We start from the raw sequence: 19,333 nt of genomic DNA, 5'->3' as shown, positions 1-19,333 counted from the left end.
TATAAGTCCCTTGGATTTAACCATACAGGTAGGCAGTAGTATGTACCACCATAACTGACCTGACTTGGGGTACTTCAAACTCCAGGTTTCTCTGCTTTCCTTGGAGGGAGGAGCGGGTCTGTCGTCGCACTTGAAAAGCGCCAGGAAACCCCAGCAGCATGGGACGCTGCTACTGCTGTAACTGACCTGACTTAGGGGACTTCGAGCTCCAGGTTTCTCTGCTCTCCCTAGAGGGAGGAGTGTGCCTGTTGTCGCGCTTGAAAATTGCCAGGAAACCCCAGCAGCACGGGACACTGCTACCGCTGTAACTGACCTGACTTGAGGGGCTTCAAGCTCCAGGTTTCTCTGCTCTCCCTGGAGGGAGGAGTGTGCCTATCATCGTGCTTGATAAGCACCTGGAAACCCCAGCAGCACGGGACCCTACTACCGCCGTAACTGACCTGACTTGGGGGACTTCAAGCTCCAGGTTTCTCTGCTCTCTGGTGGGAGGAGCGTGCCTGTCGTCGCGCTTGAAAAGCGCCAGGAAACCCCAGCAAGGCGGGACGCGCCCTGGCAAAGCCCGGGCCAAGGACGGCCCTGTCCTTGCCCGTCAAAGTCTGGAGAAGGCTGGGCTGGGCTGGGCTGGGCTGGGCCCCCCCTCTTAATACTTCTGGAGGATCTTCAAGGACTTGCCTATATTTTCTCAAATCACGAGCTGCCAGTGTATCCAAGGTACTTCGTTTTCAACTCTTTGCCCCCTTTCATGAACTTTCCACATATCTCACAGAGTTTGCAGCCTTCTTAATTCACTCTGTTTCAATCTACTTTGCATATTTGTTTCCCATTTACATCGCTTCAACGCCTATTTTATTTACTCTCAGATATGGGCAAGAGGAAGGGTGGTATTAGCGTTACAGGTGTGTTACCTCCACCTAGCACTCGGTCAACCATTGATAATTACTTAACTTGGGCTGTGCACTAACAAAATACGTTTGGTGGAACGCCGATCTCCCTTACCACCGATGACAATGCCCGCTACCTCTCAACCAAGGTCCTTCTGAGTCACAGTCATCTCAGAAGATTTTAGCAGCAGCATCTACCTCTGAAGCTAGATCGGGCCATGCCTCTTCCAAGGAGCTAAGTCAAAACTTGGGTCAAAAGTTTTACACCATGTTCACTATTTTCACCTTGAAGCACATTATTTCTGCACGCCAAAATACTGTAAACTGGGGCATGTTTGATTTTAAGCGATTCAGTGGTTAACTATATTACATGCAGGATCAAAACGTGTTTTACTTAACTTTAACTCATATGTGTCCGCTTTCGTCGCGATACTATCACTTACTCACCTTCTCCAATGCATGTGCATGTCACTTACACGAGTGGAATGTACAATGTATATTTATAAGGATATTGACGGTCCTAGATTGTTTGAGTGCTTTGAAACCCTCTTCCCCTTTTGGATTTTTGGGAAAAATGCATCACCTCAAAGTGTAATAATACAATGTATTTTTCAAACTTGGGCTGTGCACTAACAAAATACGTTTGGTGGAACGCCGATCTCCCTTACCACCGATGACAATGCCCGCTACCTCTCAACCAAGGTCCTTCTGAGTCACAGTCATCTCAGAAGATTTTAGCAGCAGCATCTACCTCTGAAGCTAGATCGGGCCATGCCTCTTCCAAGGAGCTAAGTCAAAACTTGGGTCAAAAGTTTTACACCATGTTCACTATTTTCACCTTGAAGCACATTATTTCTGCACGCCAAAATACTGTAAACTGGGGCATGTTTGATTTTAAGCGATTCAGTGGTTAACTATATTACATGCAGGATCAAAACGTGTTTTACTTAACTTTAACTCATATGTGTCCGCTTTCGTCGCGATACTATCACTTACTCACCTTCTCCAATGCATGTGCATGTCACTTACACGAGTGGAATGTACAATGTATATTTATAAGGATATTGACGGTCCTAGATTGTTTGAGTGCTTTGAAACCCTCTTCCCCTTTTGGATTTTTGGGAAAAATGCATCACCTCAAAGTGTAATAATACAATGTATTTTTCAAAGTTTGTCACGATCATTATATACTGGACATTCAAGACAGAATATTCAGTACTGTATATATTTTGTTTTATTTCCAGCCCTGAAGAGTCAGAGCGATCTGCACTCTGACGAAACACGTGTCGGCTGGCGTGATACTGCTTGAGCAATAAAAAACAAAACATTTTTTTTGCTCATACAAGAAGTGGACATTTTATTTGTATGATTGCACTGACCAGATTAAGACCAACATTACCCTGTTTTTGAATTTATCTTGTGTGTGCATAGGAAATTGTTCTTTTAGCACTATAGTGCAGCACACCTGCAGGGGAATTGAAATTTAGCGCTTTGACAGCACAGCGCTTGAGGTCTCAGCTCCTCTTCCCCTGGCACCCTGAATGTAGCGCTTACGATGTGCTCAGTCCCACCAGGGGCTTCAGGGACGACAGGTAGTGCTCCTCACCAGCAATGCGAATATAGCTCTCACGAGGCGCTAGGTAGCTGCCACAGATTAAGGGTTCCACCTATTCTATTCTATTCTATAGTTTTGGTAGAGCGCAGACAGCTGCCCCAGCAATGAGGCGTCCCGGCGCTAAGAACCAAGATCCTGGCCTGAGCGGAAAGGATGAGAGGGACGATTACGGGAGAGGGAATAGATAAGTTTTTACTGCTTTCCGGAACGCCGGTAGGCTTTCTATGGAGCGAATGTGTTGCGGCAGATCATTCCAAAGTTTGGCTCCAAGAAACCTGAAGGAGCGGCCGCCCATGCGGCAAAGTTTTATGCGCGGGACGCATAAAAGATTTTGGTTAGAAGATCTTAGATTCCGTGACGGCGCATAGGGGGTGAGAAGTGGTCGAAGCAGAGGGGGGGTATCGAGTTTGAGGATTTTGAAAGTCATGATGAGGGTCTTGAATTTGATTCTGGAATCAACGGGTAGCCAGTGTAGTTTTTTGATGGTCGCTCTGGCTGAGCACCTGCGGGGGAGGCCCACCAGAGTTCTGGCCGCAGAGTTTTGCACTCGTTGGAGTCGTGCAACCTCACTTTTGTTGGCACCAAGAAGGAGTACATTGGCGTAGTCAAGACGCGAGAGGATGGTGGCTTGAATAATAAGTTGTCGGGTTTTGGCGTTGAAAAAGCCAAGTATGTGGCTAAGGCTCCTCAGCAGGCCAATACAGATGCCAGACACTTTTTTGGTGTGGGCCTGAAAGTTGAGTGAGGCATCCATCCAAACGCCTAGATTTTTCACTAGGGATTTGGGAGAGGGGATGGTGCCTAGGGAGGACGGCCACCAGTGCTCGTTCCAGAGGCTGGTGTTTTTGCCAAGGAGTAGCACCTCTGTTTTACCAGCATTGAGTTGTAGACAGTTCATTGTCATCCATTGGGCAACCGCGGAGAGGCCGTTTTTGAAGCTAGAGGAAGTGTTGGAAGGACCTTCTGAAAGAGCGATGGCCAGCTGTGTGTCGTCGGCGTACGACACTAATGTCAGGCCCCACTCTTTGGCCACTGCCGCCAGAGGCTGGACATAGAGGTTAAAAAGGGATGGGCTCAACGCAGAGCCCTGTGGAACTCCCTGTGCAATGGGATGGGGTTTGGATAAAAAGGGAGGGGCAGAAACTCGAAAGGATCTGTTTTCGAGAAATGATCGGAGCCAATCCAAAGCATGGCCAGATACTCCAAAAGTCTCCAAACGATTGAGAAGAATGTAATGGGATACCGTATCAAAGGCCGCGCTGAGGTCCAGAAGAATCAGCGCAGCACTTTGACCGGCGTCTAAAATCGTTCGGAGGTGCTCTGTGGTGGCCAGGAGAGCAGACTCAGTACTATGGCCTGGTCTGAACCCGTTTTGAGATGGGTCCAGAATGATGTTTTTGACCATGTGCTGGGATAGAGTACTGTTCACATACCTAAAGACATAGGGCCCCACGTTCCTCTCTCCTCACTGGCCATCTCCATATAGTGCTTGGGAAGTACAGCGCTAGAGTGCAGGCAGGGGGAGGGTACAGGCAGTCCACATGGACGGCTCACGAGGCACTAGGTCCCACCAGCAGACTCAGGGACAACAGGTCGCGCTCCTCAACTCCTTCAGGTGCTCCTTGGCAGTCAGTCAAAGTGCTCTCCTTTTCCAGGTGCTAGGGAGCAGTCAGGGCCCAGGTGTAGCACTTACGAGGCGCTAGGGCAGGAGAGCAGGCAGGCAGTGCTAGGCCAGGTCAGCGGTCAGTGGGTACTCATCAGTACAGGACAGCAGCTCCTCGCAATCATCATCCTCTGTAACGTTGCACTCCTCCTGGTACAGCAGCCAGAACTTCAGCAGCGGGCTCTCACTGGCCCTGTGGAGAGGGGAGGGGTGCAGATAGCTCAGGGGCAAGCACACAGACCCGTGCGGCGGCACCCCCTGGCAGCAGGTCCCCTCACTCTCAAGTCCACTCTCTGACTGAGCACATGGCATCTCTACTGCTCTACAAATACCAGAAAGGCTGGAAGCTTCTAGAAGGTCCCTGGCAGTTCCAGCCTCAACTGTCACTGTGGGGAGTATAGAGCACCTTGTCACTTCAAACACTAGACCGCTAACCCACCTCAGTCAGGCTGCACAAGCAGACAGAAATGGCGTCCATTTTAAAAGTGACATTTTACAAAGGTGCATTTCTACAATGGTGAAAATGACTCTGCGCACGCCATTGCGCAGCATGTATCTCTGCATCTCGCACCACACTTGGCCTATATATTCATCTACCATGGGGGAGATATAGGTGCATACACCATTGCACAGCATTTAACATTTGCATTTGAAATACATCCACATGACATGTTGATTCCCACAAAAGCAAAAAAATTCAGGGCAAAAGGGCCAAGTCCAACAGATCCTCTCTCTAGAGATCCTGATCATTCTGTGATGGATGCTAGGGGGCAGGTTCTATCCTACTATCTGGCGGAACAGGGTCTGGTTAATAAGGTCCCTAACCCCACCAATAAATATATTCCAACTTTTATAGGGCAGGGTATAGGGAGTACAATTGATTATATTTTTGCCTCCTGGTGTATGTTCCCATCCATTACAAACTGTGAGGTCCATTCTCTGATCTACAGTGATCATAACCCTATTACTGCCACAATAATTCTACCAATCAGGAAATCTGCGCCTAAGCCTGTACCTTCTCAGGCCTTATCTACTAAGGATGCAGGGCGCAGGTGGTATGGCGAACTGGGAATATGAATAACATAATGTCTCAGGTGATAAGTAATAGTTCTGGCTTGGTGCACAGTAGCAATTGCACGCCACATGATCAAGCCCTTATTTTAATTGACTTCTCAAGCATCATGGACCACATTAAAATGCTGCTCTCTAGACCCATTGCCCACCGGCCTTGCCATGTTAAATCATGGGTTGATAACGCTTGCAGAGCAGCCAGCAACTCTTTACGTAGGGCTTTAAAAACACCTTCCCAAAGACCAGCAAGTGATTAAAGAATTCAGAAAGTCATATCAGCCGGCTATTAAAAGAAGGAGGTTGGTAATGAAGGAAGAGAAATGGGAGACTATTGTAGTTGCTTGTCACTCTAAAGACCCGCATGCTTTTTGGAAAGCGGTTCGGTCAGTCTTATCCCCTGATTTGCCAACTGACAATGTAACTGTTCATATTTTGGCAGAGGCATGGCTGGCACATTACGTTGGGCTGTACTCCTCAGATTGTAGGGCTATTGATTCCCCAGCACAGATGGCCACATGGAGTTCTATTCTGGTGTTTAATGAAGAGGAGGTATTCAAAGAAGTTGCTAACAGTAAAGGCAAAAAGGCCCCAGGGCCGGATGGCATCCCACTTGATTTATTTAAGGATAACCCTGTGTTCTGGACCTCGGTCCTCACCTCAGTTTTTAATTCTGTTTGCAGTGAGGGGGTGCCAAAGAGGTGGCGTTCATCTGTAATAGTGCCTATTTTAAAAAAAGGAAATCTGCAGGATGTAAAGTGTTATTGGCCAATATCCCTTTTGGATTCTTCTGTTAAAATCATAGGTAGAGTCGTCTTGGATCGTTTATTGGATTGGATCAATGCCAACAGCATCCTTGCCCCTACTCAATATGGGTTTAAGTAGGGGCTTGGAACAATAGAACAGTGTTTGAATCTCCACCTCATTATGGCAAAATACAAATATGCAAAGGGCACTCCCATTCACCTGGCCTTTATGGACTTGACTAGCGCTTTTGATTATTTTCCTTGCTGAAAGCTGTGGGACATAATGACAAAATGGGTAGTGATGCAGGTTTGGTTACATTTTTACGGCACTTACATCATGACATTTCCGCCTCTGTCCGGTATGGTGGTGCTGGTGAAAGTACAGAGTCATTGAGAATTGAACGTGGGGTGCGTCAGGGCTGTTTCCTTACCCCAATCCTCTTCCTTCTCTACACAAATGACCTGGAGAAGACTCTAGTTTCCATCTGGGCTGATGTCCCATGTGTGGAGAATAAGGCAGGCCCGCTTTGATATATGCTGACGACGCAGTCCTTTTGGCAAGGACTGCGCATGGTCTTAAAAAACTAATCTTCAGCTTTGCCAGCTTTATGAAGGATTTGGGTTTGGAGTCAAATTATAGGAAAAGATTCACAATTATATGTGGTCTCAGAAACACCCAAACTCCTAGTTTAAACATTGAGGGTAAATCTCTGGTAAGGGTCAGCCCATTTCCATACTTAGGTTTGGAGTTTGATGAAAGATATCAGCGGTTTCCAGTGTAAAAAGTAGAGTAACTCGATACACCCAAGCTGTTGGTACATCATTGTCGCTTGCAATGTCTATTGGAAGAAAGCCCATTGCTTCTATACTAGAAATTTATAACCGAAAATGTCTGCCAATTTTAACATATGGTATGGGTATCTGGGAATATGGGGACGCCTATGCACTGCAGCTAGAGGAAAACAGATTTTGCTGCCGAGTCCTAGGGGTTCCTCCTTCATTTCTACATTTTACTCTCCATTTGGAGCCTGGTTTGGACTATGTTCAAGACACAATGAATGCTGCCCCTTTGGCACTCTGGTGTTCTATTTGGTCTAATAAAGAAGCCGATTTTAATCTGGCTGTTATTACAGACTGTTTAGGTTGCGCTCACGCTTTGTCCATTCCTTGGCTCAATTACATTAAAACTTGCTTTCTGCAATTAGACTGCATGTCCTTCTTTGAGCGCCCAGAGTTAATAGGAAAAGGAGATAGAAAGTGGGTCAAGGACAGCTTTTGCAAGCATAGCTTGGGAACTCTCTGAAGTGATCATGCCCTCAGTGAGAGAATACTGTATTATCCAAACAACCCCATCGACTGCTCCATATTTTTTATACGTGACCAATGTCTATGAAAGAAACCTGCTGACGAGGTTTAGGCAGGAGTCGTTTCGTTGGGTGATTTGCTTCCCCTTAGGCCAGTACACCCAAGAAAAAATTGTAATATTCCCTTGTGATGAACAATCAAGTCAAACTATTTTGCACTTTGCCTTTTTTTGTAAATTTTATCCCCTCTATACTAGGAAGTTTTTACTTCTGCTATTGCGGAGTCATACATTCTTTAAGTGCAAAGCAGCCTTGTATTTTCTTCAGCAACTTATTGATTGTAATGTTTGCTTTGCAGTCGCAGGCTTCTTAAAATGTACCCTATCCAAGAGACAGAGTATGATGTTCTGAAAAAAAAGCACTGTATGAAATTGTATTAATTATCCCCTTTTAAAATGTCTTTGTAATGTATTTTTAAATGCACCTTGCTGATCGTAAACTTTTGAAATTATTTTTTACAGAGCATTCAAGGTTTATATTTGATATCAATCTAGATCTTTGCTATTTCTTCCAGATTTAGTAATGTTGCACTGTCACTTTATTTGCTACTTGATTTGTTTTTAGTCTTGATAATTGATATACACTAACCTATTGTGTCTTTATTTTAAATTCATGTGGCTGCTGTTTCCTTTTGTATTATTGTGTGCATCTTTTATGATCTATCTTTGTAAGATCGAATAAAGACAATTTGATTGATTGATTGTACTTTGTTTCTGCAATGCACGTGTGGTTGACGCGAAAGTGATAATGAGATTTACGGAAACAGTGGCTAGTAATATGCTGGTCATATGTCCTTTTACTGTATTGCTAAAGAAGGCATCATTTTTACAGCGGATCTGCATTTGTGACATATTACAAAGAGAAATGACCAGATCCTCACTGCCCAAGTGCCCATCTGTAAGCAAGTATCATTTTCAGGCAATAGGAAGCAGGCAAGGGAGTTCACCACAACAATTGCATTGACAGGCTTAGCTTCCATTGGTGCTGCAGGTGCAACGACACCGGTGCCCACATGCTTCAGGGCCTCACCAAATCCAGATTTTTGCTGTAATTTACAAATAAAAAAACAGCCAGAGGGTCCATTTGCACTATGAGAACAGGGATGACAGCATCAAAATATGCCTTTCCTTAAGCCCGAGAAGTGCAGTCGCCTTGATGTGGAAACTCCTACCATGCCCCCATGCACCTCAGAGGCCCTATCTAAATTTGAATCTGAGTCATATACCTCCTGTAGTCACCTACTGCAACCACTCCCATTGAGAAAATGTGGCCAAAACCAATGTTGTACTCACTTGCTTCTTGGTCCCAGTTCGTATGAGCCTCTAAGTATCTCTCAAGAAAATCAAAATTGTTTTATTTGTTACTGTAGAGCTATCAATAGGTTGAGACCAATAAAACTCACACATTGCGATGCAACTGCATTAGAAGGTGGTAGGAAATGAGAAGAGAAAATCATTAGACAATGATGGACAAAATTTGCGACATTCAGGTTTCTCCTTCCCTGTAGAAATATAGTTTGGTCAAGTACTGAAGACAGCTGACTTTTCCTCAATAGATTAAATGTCAAGTAGTTCTCTCCACTTTGCCAGCAAGTGCATTGAGAAAACACATTGTAGAAGCTAGAGGTTTCCAAGGGCAACACACCATCAGGACTTCAGACTATGTTCACCAGGTTATTTCAGGGAAACTGAAGTGCCGCTTTGTCCACTTAATTGGTCAAGGGCTGCAGTGTCTCTGATTTAAAACTCTGTGTATCTTTGGAGTGTGGAGATTGCCACATCTTAAATCCTAGGTTATCCAAAGCTTTCCTGCAGCTTCTTGAAGCTCTAATGCCAGCAGTTGGTATCGGGCAAAGTCTGAACTGTTATGGCCATGTGAGCACAAAAATTTACAATCCCTAAGTAATAAACATTTGGCAGTGAGTAAAGGCAGAGATATTGTGCTGTTGTCTTACAGCTGCCAAGGTGCAAGAATGTCAAGCAAACAAATGTAAACTTGTTTATATAAGACTTAGGAAAAACACATATTGAAATTGTGAAGAACGATTAACTCAAGATCAAGAGCTAAAAAATAAACATTCCACCTTCATATAGATCGCTTTGATGATGTTGACCAAGAAACGTTGTGGAGTTAAAGTTCAGAAGTGGAGTGTTGTGATTGGGGGTGGGGGGATAGAAATAACTTTTTGTGTCCATGGTGTCTGGGTGAATCGCCCTTTTCTGGGAACCTCTTCCTTTGGACCTAAGTTAATCCTTGAAATAATGTGTAATATCACTTATTCTGACAACTTACTGATATGGTCACAACATAAAAAATATTCCACCTTTTGAGTGGTAGCATAGTTACTAATCAGTAATACCTAACTTGCTGTTTTAGCAATTCTAAATAACCCCTATCAACCAATTGAAATAGGACACCCTGTTTACCCTATTATGAATGACTGTTAAGCAGCCAGCCTGAAAGACTTTAGGCTGTTTGCACCCACCTACACAGTTTTGTAGTCCAGGGAAAATGTGTGTAGATAAACTCAAATGTACCCCTTTATTTAATTACATATCTGGAGCAGATGCTGTCAATTTTCAAGAAACAAAATCCTTTCTTTATGAGATCCCGGAAAAGAGTGTCTCTTGCATTATCTGCTTTTAAACTAAACATATCCCTCATCTCTAATTGTAAAATGAAAGGATGGCAGCCCTTTATGAAATTGTAGGCACATTCAGCAGGTCACAGCTGTGTGTGCTTGCACGGCTTGAATGTGGTCAAGTAATAAATCTGGCCAAGTAATACATAAATGTGGCCAAGTAATACATAAAGTGGCGGATCACTGAGACTCATAATAAAACGTGTATGTGTCTGGTTTATGTACTCACACTTCTGCTCACGACTACACCTACAAGAGATCTCCAACAGGGGTACTGGTGATTAGTGACCACGATCGCATATGCTCTCCGTGAAAGGAGAAAGGAGATTGTGATAAACGGTGGAAATGGGTGAAAGCCAAGTGCCAATGATCCGATTTCTGATGTGGACACAGGGGGAGAAGTAAATGACTTCCTTTAATTTTCATGAGGTACCCTCTTGATGGAAAAAGTTGAGAATGTTTTTGGAACCTACAAAAGAAAATCTGCTGTCAAGCAGTCACTGCTATAAGGCTGAGTTGGAGAGGAATCATATGTGATTTTCACATCTCAAGGAAGACAGGAAATTCTGATGACTAGAAACAGTTACAATGGCACTGACCTCATATTCCAAAACCTTGGTGTGCACCAATGTGGAGGGATTTTACTTATGGAAGGCTAAACACTGAAGAAATAATTAACACATTTTATGCACATTTGCAGCACATCATTCGCACACATGATCTACCACATCTGTACACTGAAAGCAGAGTAACGATTATACGAGGGTGCCATTTGATGAAACTCCATTGAGTTATCTCTAGGAACTTAATATGTCCTGGAAATCCTGGATATGGGAAGAGCTAATAAGTTTGCATATGCCCATAACTCATGTATGGAGGATGCTACATCAAACCCCAAATGCAACTGAGATACTGGTGAAAATTCACAAGCAAATAGCCAACAGTGGCTTATCAAGGTTGTTCGCTTCAGATAAGTCGTAACGCTGGAGATCTTCATCGTCTGTGAAGAAGTGTTTCACCACAGTTTATCACTTCTTAAATTGTGGGAGTAAAAATGCAGCGGTCCCCACCTTACCCTAAAGAAACATCTCCATCACAGATGGATGACTTCTTTTGTGGTAATACACATCTGTGTATTGCAGCACAACATTACGTACCGTAGTACTACATTAGGAAGCTGCAGTTTTAGAATGTGGCTAACATGTTTCATCCCATTGTCTACTCAACCAATCTTTTTATCATCTGTGTCTGCTATGAGGTAATTAATCTGGAAGGGGTTGGGGTACACCTACTGACCCAATAAACCCATCACGGTTATATGAAAAAACTGTTCTGAGAGAATCACTCTGTTTAGCTCCTGGTAGATATGGCACACACAGCAGTCAATCCTTAGAGAAGTGCGTGTTAAGTCGAAGAAGTGGCAATAGTAAACATAATAAAGTTCGCAAACCAATTTAGAAAAAGAGGTGAAAATTCAATGAGTGAAGTGACACCAAGATTGTTAAAACAGGATAAGGTAAACCAGGGCTATGAATGTTTAAAGTTTTAGGACAAAAAGCTCATAGGAATAGCAAAGTTCCAATCGGAAATATGGCCGACTCTTGACCGGGGTTTACATGCGATTTCAGGCCAACTGCGGTGGAGTGGGTGCCAGATACAGAAAACGGGTCATCCTAGTAAAAGCTTTTAAATTGGTCTCTATAATGACAGTCAAAATCTTGCTACAAGGCCCGGCCCAAAGTTATGACTGGTATGGGTGCCTCAATTTCAAATGCATTATCGTGTAGCTCCTACTGAAGCCGTTAGTTTGATATCAAAAGCTCTGAAAGGGATAAACATGAATTTTTTAGCTGCCTCGTTTCAGTACAAGGATTTACCTGCGAAATTAGTCACTTTTTCAGAAGTCAAAATGCTACATTAGGACAAGGCTGGAAGCCATTGACGTATGGGGTTCCACGAGGCCAGGTACCTTCACTTTGAGGCCCCCTGAACCAATTTACAGTGAAAGGGACAAACCTTGTTTTCTTGCCCTCCTTGGGTGCGCCCTCACTGGGCAAGCCTCAGCACCTTGTCCCAGTCCTTCAAAGATGGACACAATTGTGAAGCTCCATCTTTTTGAAAGTGCTGGAAAAGTTTCTCCTGGTCAGTCCTGCAGCCCAAACTCCACAGGGAAAGATTCTAGACAGAAGGTCTCTCTCTAGCAGGGTCCAGTCCTATGTGTTCAGCGGGGCTCTCTTGGAATCCCTCTACATTTTTGCATCACAGAAGAAAGCACAGAGAAGGCCAACCACTTGCCACTTGGAAATAAGTTCCAGTTTCTGGGAGCTTGCAGGAGTCAGGAATTCTTAAGTCTTTGAGTCCCTGAATAAACCCTCTTCTTCCACCTCCTTCTTCGGATGGTGTCTTTGTAGTTCCAGGAATGTTCGGAGGCGGAGGGTAGATTTATTCTGGGCACTGGAGAAATTCTACCACCCAATCCTAACTATTTTCTTGCAGTTCCCTTCCACGTCTGTTTAGTGCACTTCCTCTTTGTCTCATTACCAAAATTCCAAGGGTCCCCTAAATAATGGAGCCCATATGCTACCAGGAAGGCCTTCCTCCAAAACGTAGCCACTCACCTATTCAGATGAGATCTCTCTCGCTCCCCATTTGACAGCATAAACAACTGGGTTTCTCTCCTACTGAGAATGGAGGCAGGCTATCCGAGAGGGTCATTGGAATAAATAGGAGAAGCTCTTCTTGTCATCTGCAAGTCAAAGGAGATGGTGCTAAAACTTCCGTTTTTCTGTCAACTGTTCCAATCAAATGGTCCACATTTAAGACCCATTTCCTCTTCCTGGGCTTGGTAGTAAGCTATTGTCATCTGAGCCAGGGTCATTAACTCTTCATGCTAAGGGTGTCCATTTGAGTGGTAAAACTGGTATTCAACCAGTGCTGTCTCAGACAGTCTAAAATACATTTTTACAAATTTGCTTTTCCACTTACGTTTCACCATTAAACCAGGTTTCCAAATTAAGTAGGGAATAATTTTTTTGTGCACTTTTCTAGCATTCCCCCATGCAGAGGTAGGAAATAACGATTTTAATCCCATCTAAGCCTGTTCATGGAATAGTCTAGAGAGGCCTACACAGTGAAATGGCTTTTGGCTTGCATTTCGATGTGAGAGCACTATAAAGCCAATTTATAGTGTGCCCTAGTTTTATTGATTTGCACCTTACCCTGTGCGTGTGCAAGGCTCACTTTATAGGTATTTTATGAATATATAAAATTAGGCTTTTCATACATGGCAAAGCCATATTGTTGGAGTGCATTTAAACTGCAGACCAGCCTGAGTGTAGTGGTGCTCCTGACAGGCATATATTTTTGTTGATATGCCGCTTTCACTCATGTGCTTGGTGCAGTTGGATATTTTTCCACCTGCACTGCACCACCTAATTAAACAACGCAGGAGGTGGCAAAATGCTACAGCAGGAGACAATGGTAAGGAGGAGTACTGAAGGAACACCCCCAGTAAATACAAAGGATACAGGAGTTCGGGGGAGCACCCCAAAAATAAAAAAACAACTAATGCTGGTTAGAGGAAGAGGGAGTGCGGCAAAATCACCACAGGGAAAACACCTGTGCCTAAAGTGCATTGGTGTTTTTCCCACGGTGAAGTATCCTTAAATCATTTTTGCCATATATGTGGATAGTGTAAATACATATTGCAGCCCATGTATGGAATGTATTGTCCACGCTGTAGGTGCATTTTTTGTGCCATCTACAATGGCCTTACTGGACAATTTAATAAACCAATTGGGTGAAACCAATTGTGCCGTTGCGATTTTTGGTCCATGGCATATGCACTGTGGCACTGTTTGGCAGCATCACACGGCACAGAGTCCTAATACTAGGAAAAACATAGGGTCTAGGAAAAGAGGAAAAATCTAGGTGACTACATAAAAACGACAAATTGCTGCAGTTTGGTTTGTGCAGGGCCACAGGAACTGGGGTGATTTCCTTATTATGGATTTACCATAAATAATCCTTCTTTTAATACTTATTTGCTGATTGTTGTAGACATATATTAAACTGATTGCTAATGTGTTTACAGTTTTGCCCACACAATATTAATTTGTGTTAAAATAAGAATAATGAAATAACCTGCTCACGTTATGTGCCACATTACGACGTGTAATTTACCTTTCGTGACACATAATCTAGAACATTGCTGTTTTATAATTTTGTCCTCCATTCCATCATTATTCCAGTGGCTCTGGTTATAGGGCATGTTTGGGCAATTAAAATGAAACATGTGGAATATATATGTGTGTGTGTGTGTGTGTGTTAGGGCCTACATTTGCACTTCAGCACTGGTTGAATCACACTGTTCAGAGAGGTCAATTTTGGCAGCCTATTGCACATGGTTTTTGTGCGGGAACACCATGCACATTGGGTTTGATAATCATTTATATCTATGTTTGTCAAATATATGGTTCAACCCAAAGCAACCTATGACAGTAACCTGATCTAGAAATCACCCTTTTCAGGGTCCTACGCTTGAGCTTAAAAGCTACTATCATAACAAGCATTGGTCACACCTTTTCATGACAGCATCCAGTCCTCCAATGAGAATATAGAAAGGTCGATTTTGTTGTCAGATTCGGCCACCCAGTTCAATACTGAGTGGCAAATTCCCTGCATTGTTTTTGATGCACAAATGGTGAGTGATGATCTCAGTTTTGCATGAATGTTTTAACATTGTTTTTTGCTTTTCACATTTTAGATTCTCCAATACTTGCCTATCTCAGAGAAAGCAGAGCTGGCAATAGAAAAACAGAATAAAGTAGCTCAGGGCAATAAAGACACAGTCAGTCATACTGCCAGATCTGAATCCTCTGCCTCCGAAATGTTCTTCTTACCCCGCCAGAAGACCACATTCTCAGGTGTTTCAGGATCAGCAGGTAAGAAAGGACAATTGGCATTTAGTGGGTTGAAATGGTCTGGTGAGGAGATGGAGTGCACAAGAAATGTTATAAGGTTTGGCCGAGGAATGTGTGGTTTCTTGATGAGAGAGGGATGCCAACTAGAATGAAGTATGGCCTAAGTTGATGGCGCATTTTTGTGGTCGGAATTATAGTTGTGAGAGGGGAAATTCATAGAAAGACAGTATGGTCATGTTAGCAGGTATTGAAAAGTAGGTTAACATGGATAATTATGAGAGCAACGCAATGATGATAATGCATTTGGGTAATATTGGATGCATTAGGTTTTACTCTGAGGTCAGATGGTACATCCTGCATGGGTGACTGATGGGCCTCTTGATTTTAATTTAACCACCAAGACCCTACATACTGTGCCTTGGTCCTGGTCAAGCCATGCTTCAGTGTTATTCTCCGTTCAGGTGGTGTACCTTTGATTATGGATAAGAGCAATGTGCATTTCTGTTAATTCAGCCAGTGCTACTGCTTGAGCCTATAGTCACTGGTATATTGATGCACTGATTTAATTCATGCCTCAGGCTGTTTAGATTAATTGAATTGAAAATGAACAGTGCCCTAGACGTGATCTGTCCATTACAAATGTGTACGAACACTCTCCGTCATAGAGCTGTTGAAGAAACATGAGGAATCTGAGAAAAGCATGCTTTAGAGTGTTGTACAAGCTTAGAGGGTACACCAGAGTGTTGATTCCACAGGAGGGCTTATAAAATCATGATCCTGCAAGCAAAGCATAATATCACAGATTAGCTCAGTTGCTTCCTCTGAAACAACATTCTTAAAGATGAGTGGCATCAGGTCTGACATTAAAAACGAGCAAGCTAGCGCAGTGAGCTACATTTTGAGGAGTCTCTTGCTCAGAAAGATGAAGGGGAACCCAAAAGGTTTTATGAAGATGTGGAGCTCATGAAGAAAGAATCCACGTTTACATGAGGTGAGACACCTTGACGAAAGTATGACTACAGGATCCGCCCCCTTGGAGCTACCAGGTTGTGAAGACCTCCTGCACAACAAAACATTCACAAGAAGTGATTCATTTTATCGTAAGTTATGATCTACTAAAAGAAAAACACATTTCTTAGCGCGCATGCCGCACTGGTCCTGATGAAAACTATATTGTCCCACTGGGCATGTATTGAAAATAGCTGAAACAAGTAGATCACGATTAAGGATGTGCAAGACCACTAACTTCTCATAAACATTCACCACTGTTTTTAAAACTTGCCCAAGGTTTCCATTATTAAAACACCTTAACAGGCTGATGATCTTCAGACAATTTAAAATCGCCTATTTCACTCGAGTTTCCATGCATTTGGCATCCTGGGTGGGAACCCTTTGATGAAGCATGCCACCGACTAGTGTTGGTAGGCGAGGGTTCTTTAAAAAAACCTTTGGGTTCCCCTTCATCTTTTTGAGCAAGGGACTTCTCAAAATGTAGCTTACTGTGGTAGCATGCTTGTTCTTACTGTTTGGTACATACTATGATAGGGAAGACGGGCGCGTACCCTTCTCACGCTCTTATTTTTGTTAGTCATATGATATCAGGCCTTAACCATCTCAAGAGCAATGTGAAACATTTTGTCCTATTTTGAGGACTAATCGTGCAAAGTCAGAAACTCATTGGCTCAAATTCAGGCTTAGAAGGCCACCTGTAGAATATCTGGATGTGGTCTAAATCAATTATAAAAGATTTATGAGATTATTTGGCTAAAAAATGCTAAAATGGGGAAATGTTATATCTGCCAGACATTTGTCCTTCGGTTTCTGTAAAACATGTCTTGACTCAAGTTATAATGTAGATTATTTATTTATTTAATAACTGGTTTAAAAGACAATATAATATCTATACAAACATAATAAAAGTATATACCACGTTAAAGCATCCAATTAGTTGCTATACAACAATTAAAACAACACTTTTTAAATAAACATCTATCTCTATTGCTGTTTCAAATACAGACGTTAATAATGACTCCGATATTATATTTGCACATATCTCAGCAGTACATCTGAGAAGGAATGGCATTATAAAACTAGGTCAAGACATGAAGGGGTGCAGCCTATTGTGAGTTTGAAAAGAGCGGCTACAATTTTCTACATATAAAACAACATTTGCAGATGTGCTTAGATGTCAGGAACAAGGCCTAATCTGGCCAAAGAATCAAGCATCAACATGTCCTGTCTGCTAGGGAATTTAAATACAACTCATATTAATGTTTGTATTGCTAAGCGTAAGCCATTACAAACGGGATTTTCTCTCAACGTATATCATATCACTAGTCAACGGTTGAAATTCAGCAGTAAGTCTTGAGTCTTTTGTCTATGCTGGAAATGGTGACATTTGGTTAATGAATGGGTTATTTATCACTGGCAGTTTGCAGATGAGCCTTCTATCCTTTCTTAATAAGCATAAAATAAACTTCAAACCCTGAGTTTCTCATATCAAAGATCCTTCTGCTCTAGTTGAAGTTTTAAAACCCAAATACTGACATCAGTTACAGCCATCAAGCTTTCTTGAAATATTTCCCTTTGAATGTGTCAACATCAGGGGAAGAATCGAGGATTATAGTAAGAGATTCAATTTGAGTGATAAGTACAATTTATTTTCTTGTATACCATGAAAAATGTAATACAAGAATATCCTTCATAACTTAAGGTAAATCTCCTCGGCCAGAACTGCAAGCCTAATTTATCTGTTTCATCCAAAGGTGGAGTCCATCTTAATTTGTTAGTAAATAGCCCTACCAACTACTTTTACTGCTTGACCACTCCAGTCTGGTTCTACCCAATATCCAACCAAATTGAGTTTGTTTCCTTCTAAACTCCATGACCTGGGTACAGGATGCTAAGACTGGAACAGAAGCTGGCTTGGTCCAACAGATTCCTATACACTTCCACTGTCTTCTCCAGACTCCAAGCCGCAAGCCTTAGAAAGACATTGGCAGTGAAATCCAGTAGAGAGAGATGCCTGCACGATCCTGGATTGTCAATATTGTCTTTGTTATACATTGCTTTAATATATGAGCCCACCCATGAGGAGGGCATTTTTTCTATTAAAACAATACATGTCTGATGTAAAGAAATGTGATACTAAAATTCTGGAGCCCTATTAGTCACTATATTAGGGGCAAGGTTGGGGTTCCAGATCTCCTAGACTTCAAAGATTTAATTTTTGGTACAAAGTGCTGCTCGTCATTTTTGATACTAAATTATCATCTGGTTTGTTGCACTGGAATGTATGGGCCAGTAACTACTGTACTCTATACAAATCACTAATAAATGTGTCCCTGCCAGCTCTGCTATGTTAGGGATTAGGGTGTCATTGGTAGCATTTATTCCTTTCTGTATACCAAGAACCAAAAGAGTAGAATTCCCTCTGGCAATTGCATTCTCGGTTATTTAGCAAGCCTTCAGCACTACTGATCATTCCAGACTGTCAGTGAGTTATTCAAATAAAATGTCTGCGCTCACTACGAAGGGACCTATGCACTGAATAACATTCAAGGTCATACTCAGGTTTGCCAAACATCTTGACTCAATAAACCTGCTCTATGGAAATAGAATCAAATATTATCTTTGTTTGGTTTTCAAACAAAGTAAGATAATCTTGCAAGGCCAAATTAGAAGCCACATTAATTTTCATATTTGTCGTCTTCCACTGTACAACCTCTTCCCGTCTGTATGTGAGGAGCTTCTGCGCCATAGCCTGGTCACCTATAAAGGTTGAGCTCTGGGGAAGCGGATGGTCTAATCCAACCATAAGCTTGATGGAAAATGATTCCTGATCCTCCTATAGAGTTCGGAAAACATTTTACAGGAGTGAAGTGCCCACAATCTATGGCGATGTAGTCTAAAGGAACATTGAAGGTAGCATTCATATAAGTTCAATGAGATGATTGGTCATCTTCAAATTGATCATTCTAAGGGCAAATGCCAACCTTATCGAACCAATAGACAACCTGTCATCGCCTCTTGCAATTTTCTTTTAACTAATTATAACAGCAACTGGACTCATAAGCACTTGTTGTAACTAGATGAACCTTAGTGTACAGAGGGTGGGGTGTCTAGGATTCTGGAATTAAAATAGCTCGCGAAGCAAATAGCAGTGTTAACATTCTTAATTTGAATTTGATCAAAGTCGAGTTCAAAAACTTCCAACTCTTGAAGCAGTAAATAAATGAATTGTCTTGACTTGAAGTACACATTCTTTAAAAAGGTATTCATGTCCTATCCCACATGGTTAAAAGCCACAAGAACACCAAAATGCATATTTTTAGTTATTTGGACAACCTAAGCATTTAAGACAGATTTGATGAGAACTGACACTCCCCGGATGCTCTTCCTAGTATAGAGCTGTTATCCGTTGCTAAAAACAT

At 42.5% G+C, this 19,333-nt stretch overlaps 1 protein-coding gene across 1 annotated transcript in view; it reads left to right on the top strand.

The window, feature by feature from the left end:
* The window catches only part of LOC147707857 (uncharacterized), a 910,329-nt gene that overhangs the window by 155,353 nt on the left and 735,643 nt on the right, over window positions 1-19,333 (top strand). The window contains exon 7 of the mRNA XM_086925682.1: window positions 14,744-14,921. Within this exon, the coding sequence (XP_086781808.1) occupies window positions 14,744-14,921 (178 nt within the window). The remainder of the gene's footprint in view (window positions 1-14,743; window positions 14,922-19,333) is intronic.

Source organism: Lissotriton vulgaris, chromosome 6 (assembly GCF_964263255.1).
Source record: "Lissotriton vulgaris chromosome 6, aLisVul1.2, whole genome shotgun sequence".
NCBI classification, from domain to species: Eukaryota; Metazoa; Chordata; class Amphibia; order Caudata; family Salamandridae; genus Lissotriton; species Lissotriton vulgaris.
This window is presented reverse-complemented; position numbering and strand designations above follow the sequence as displayed.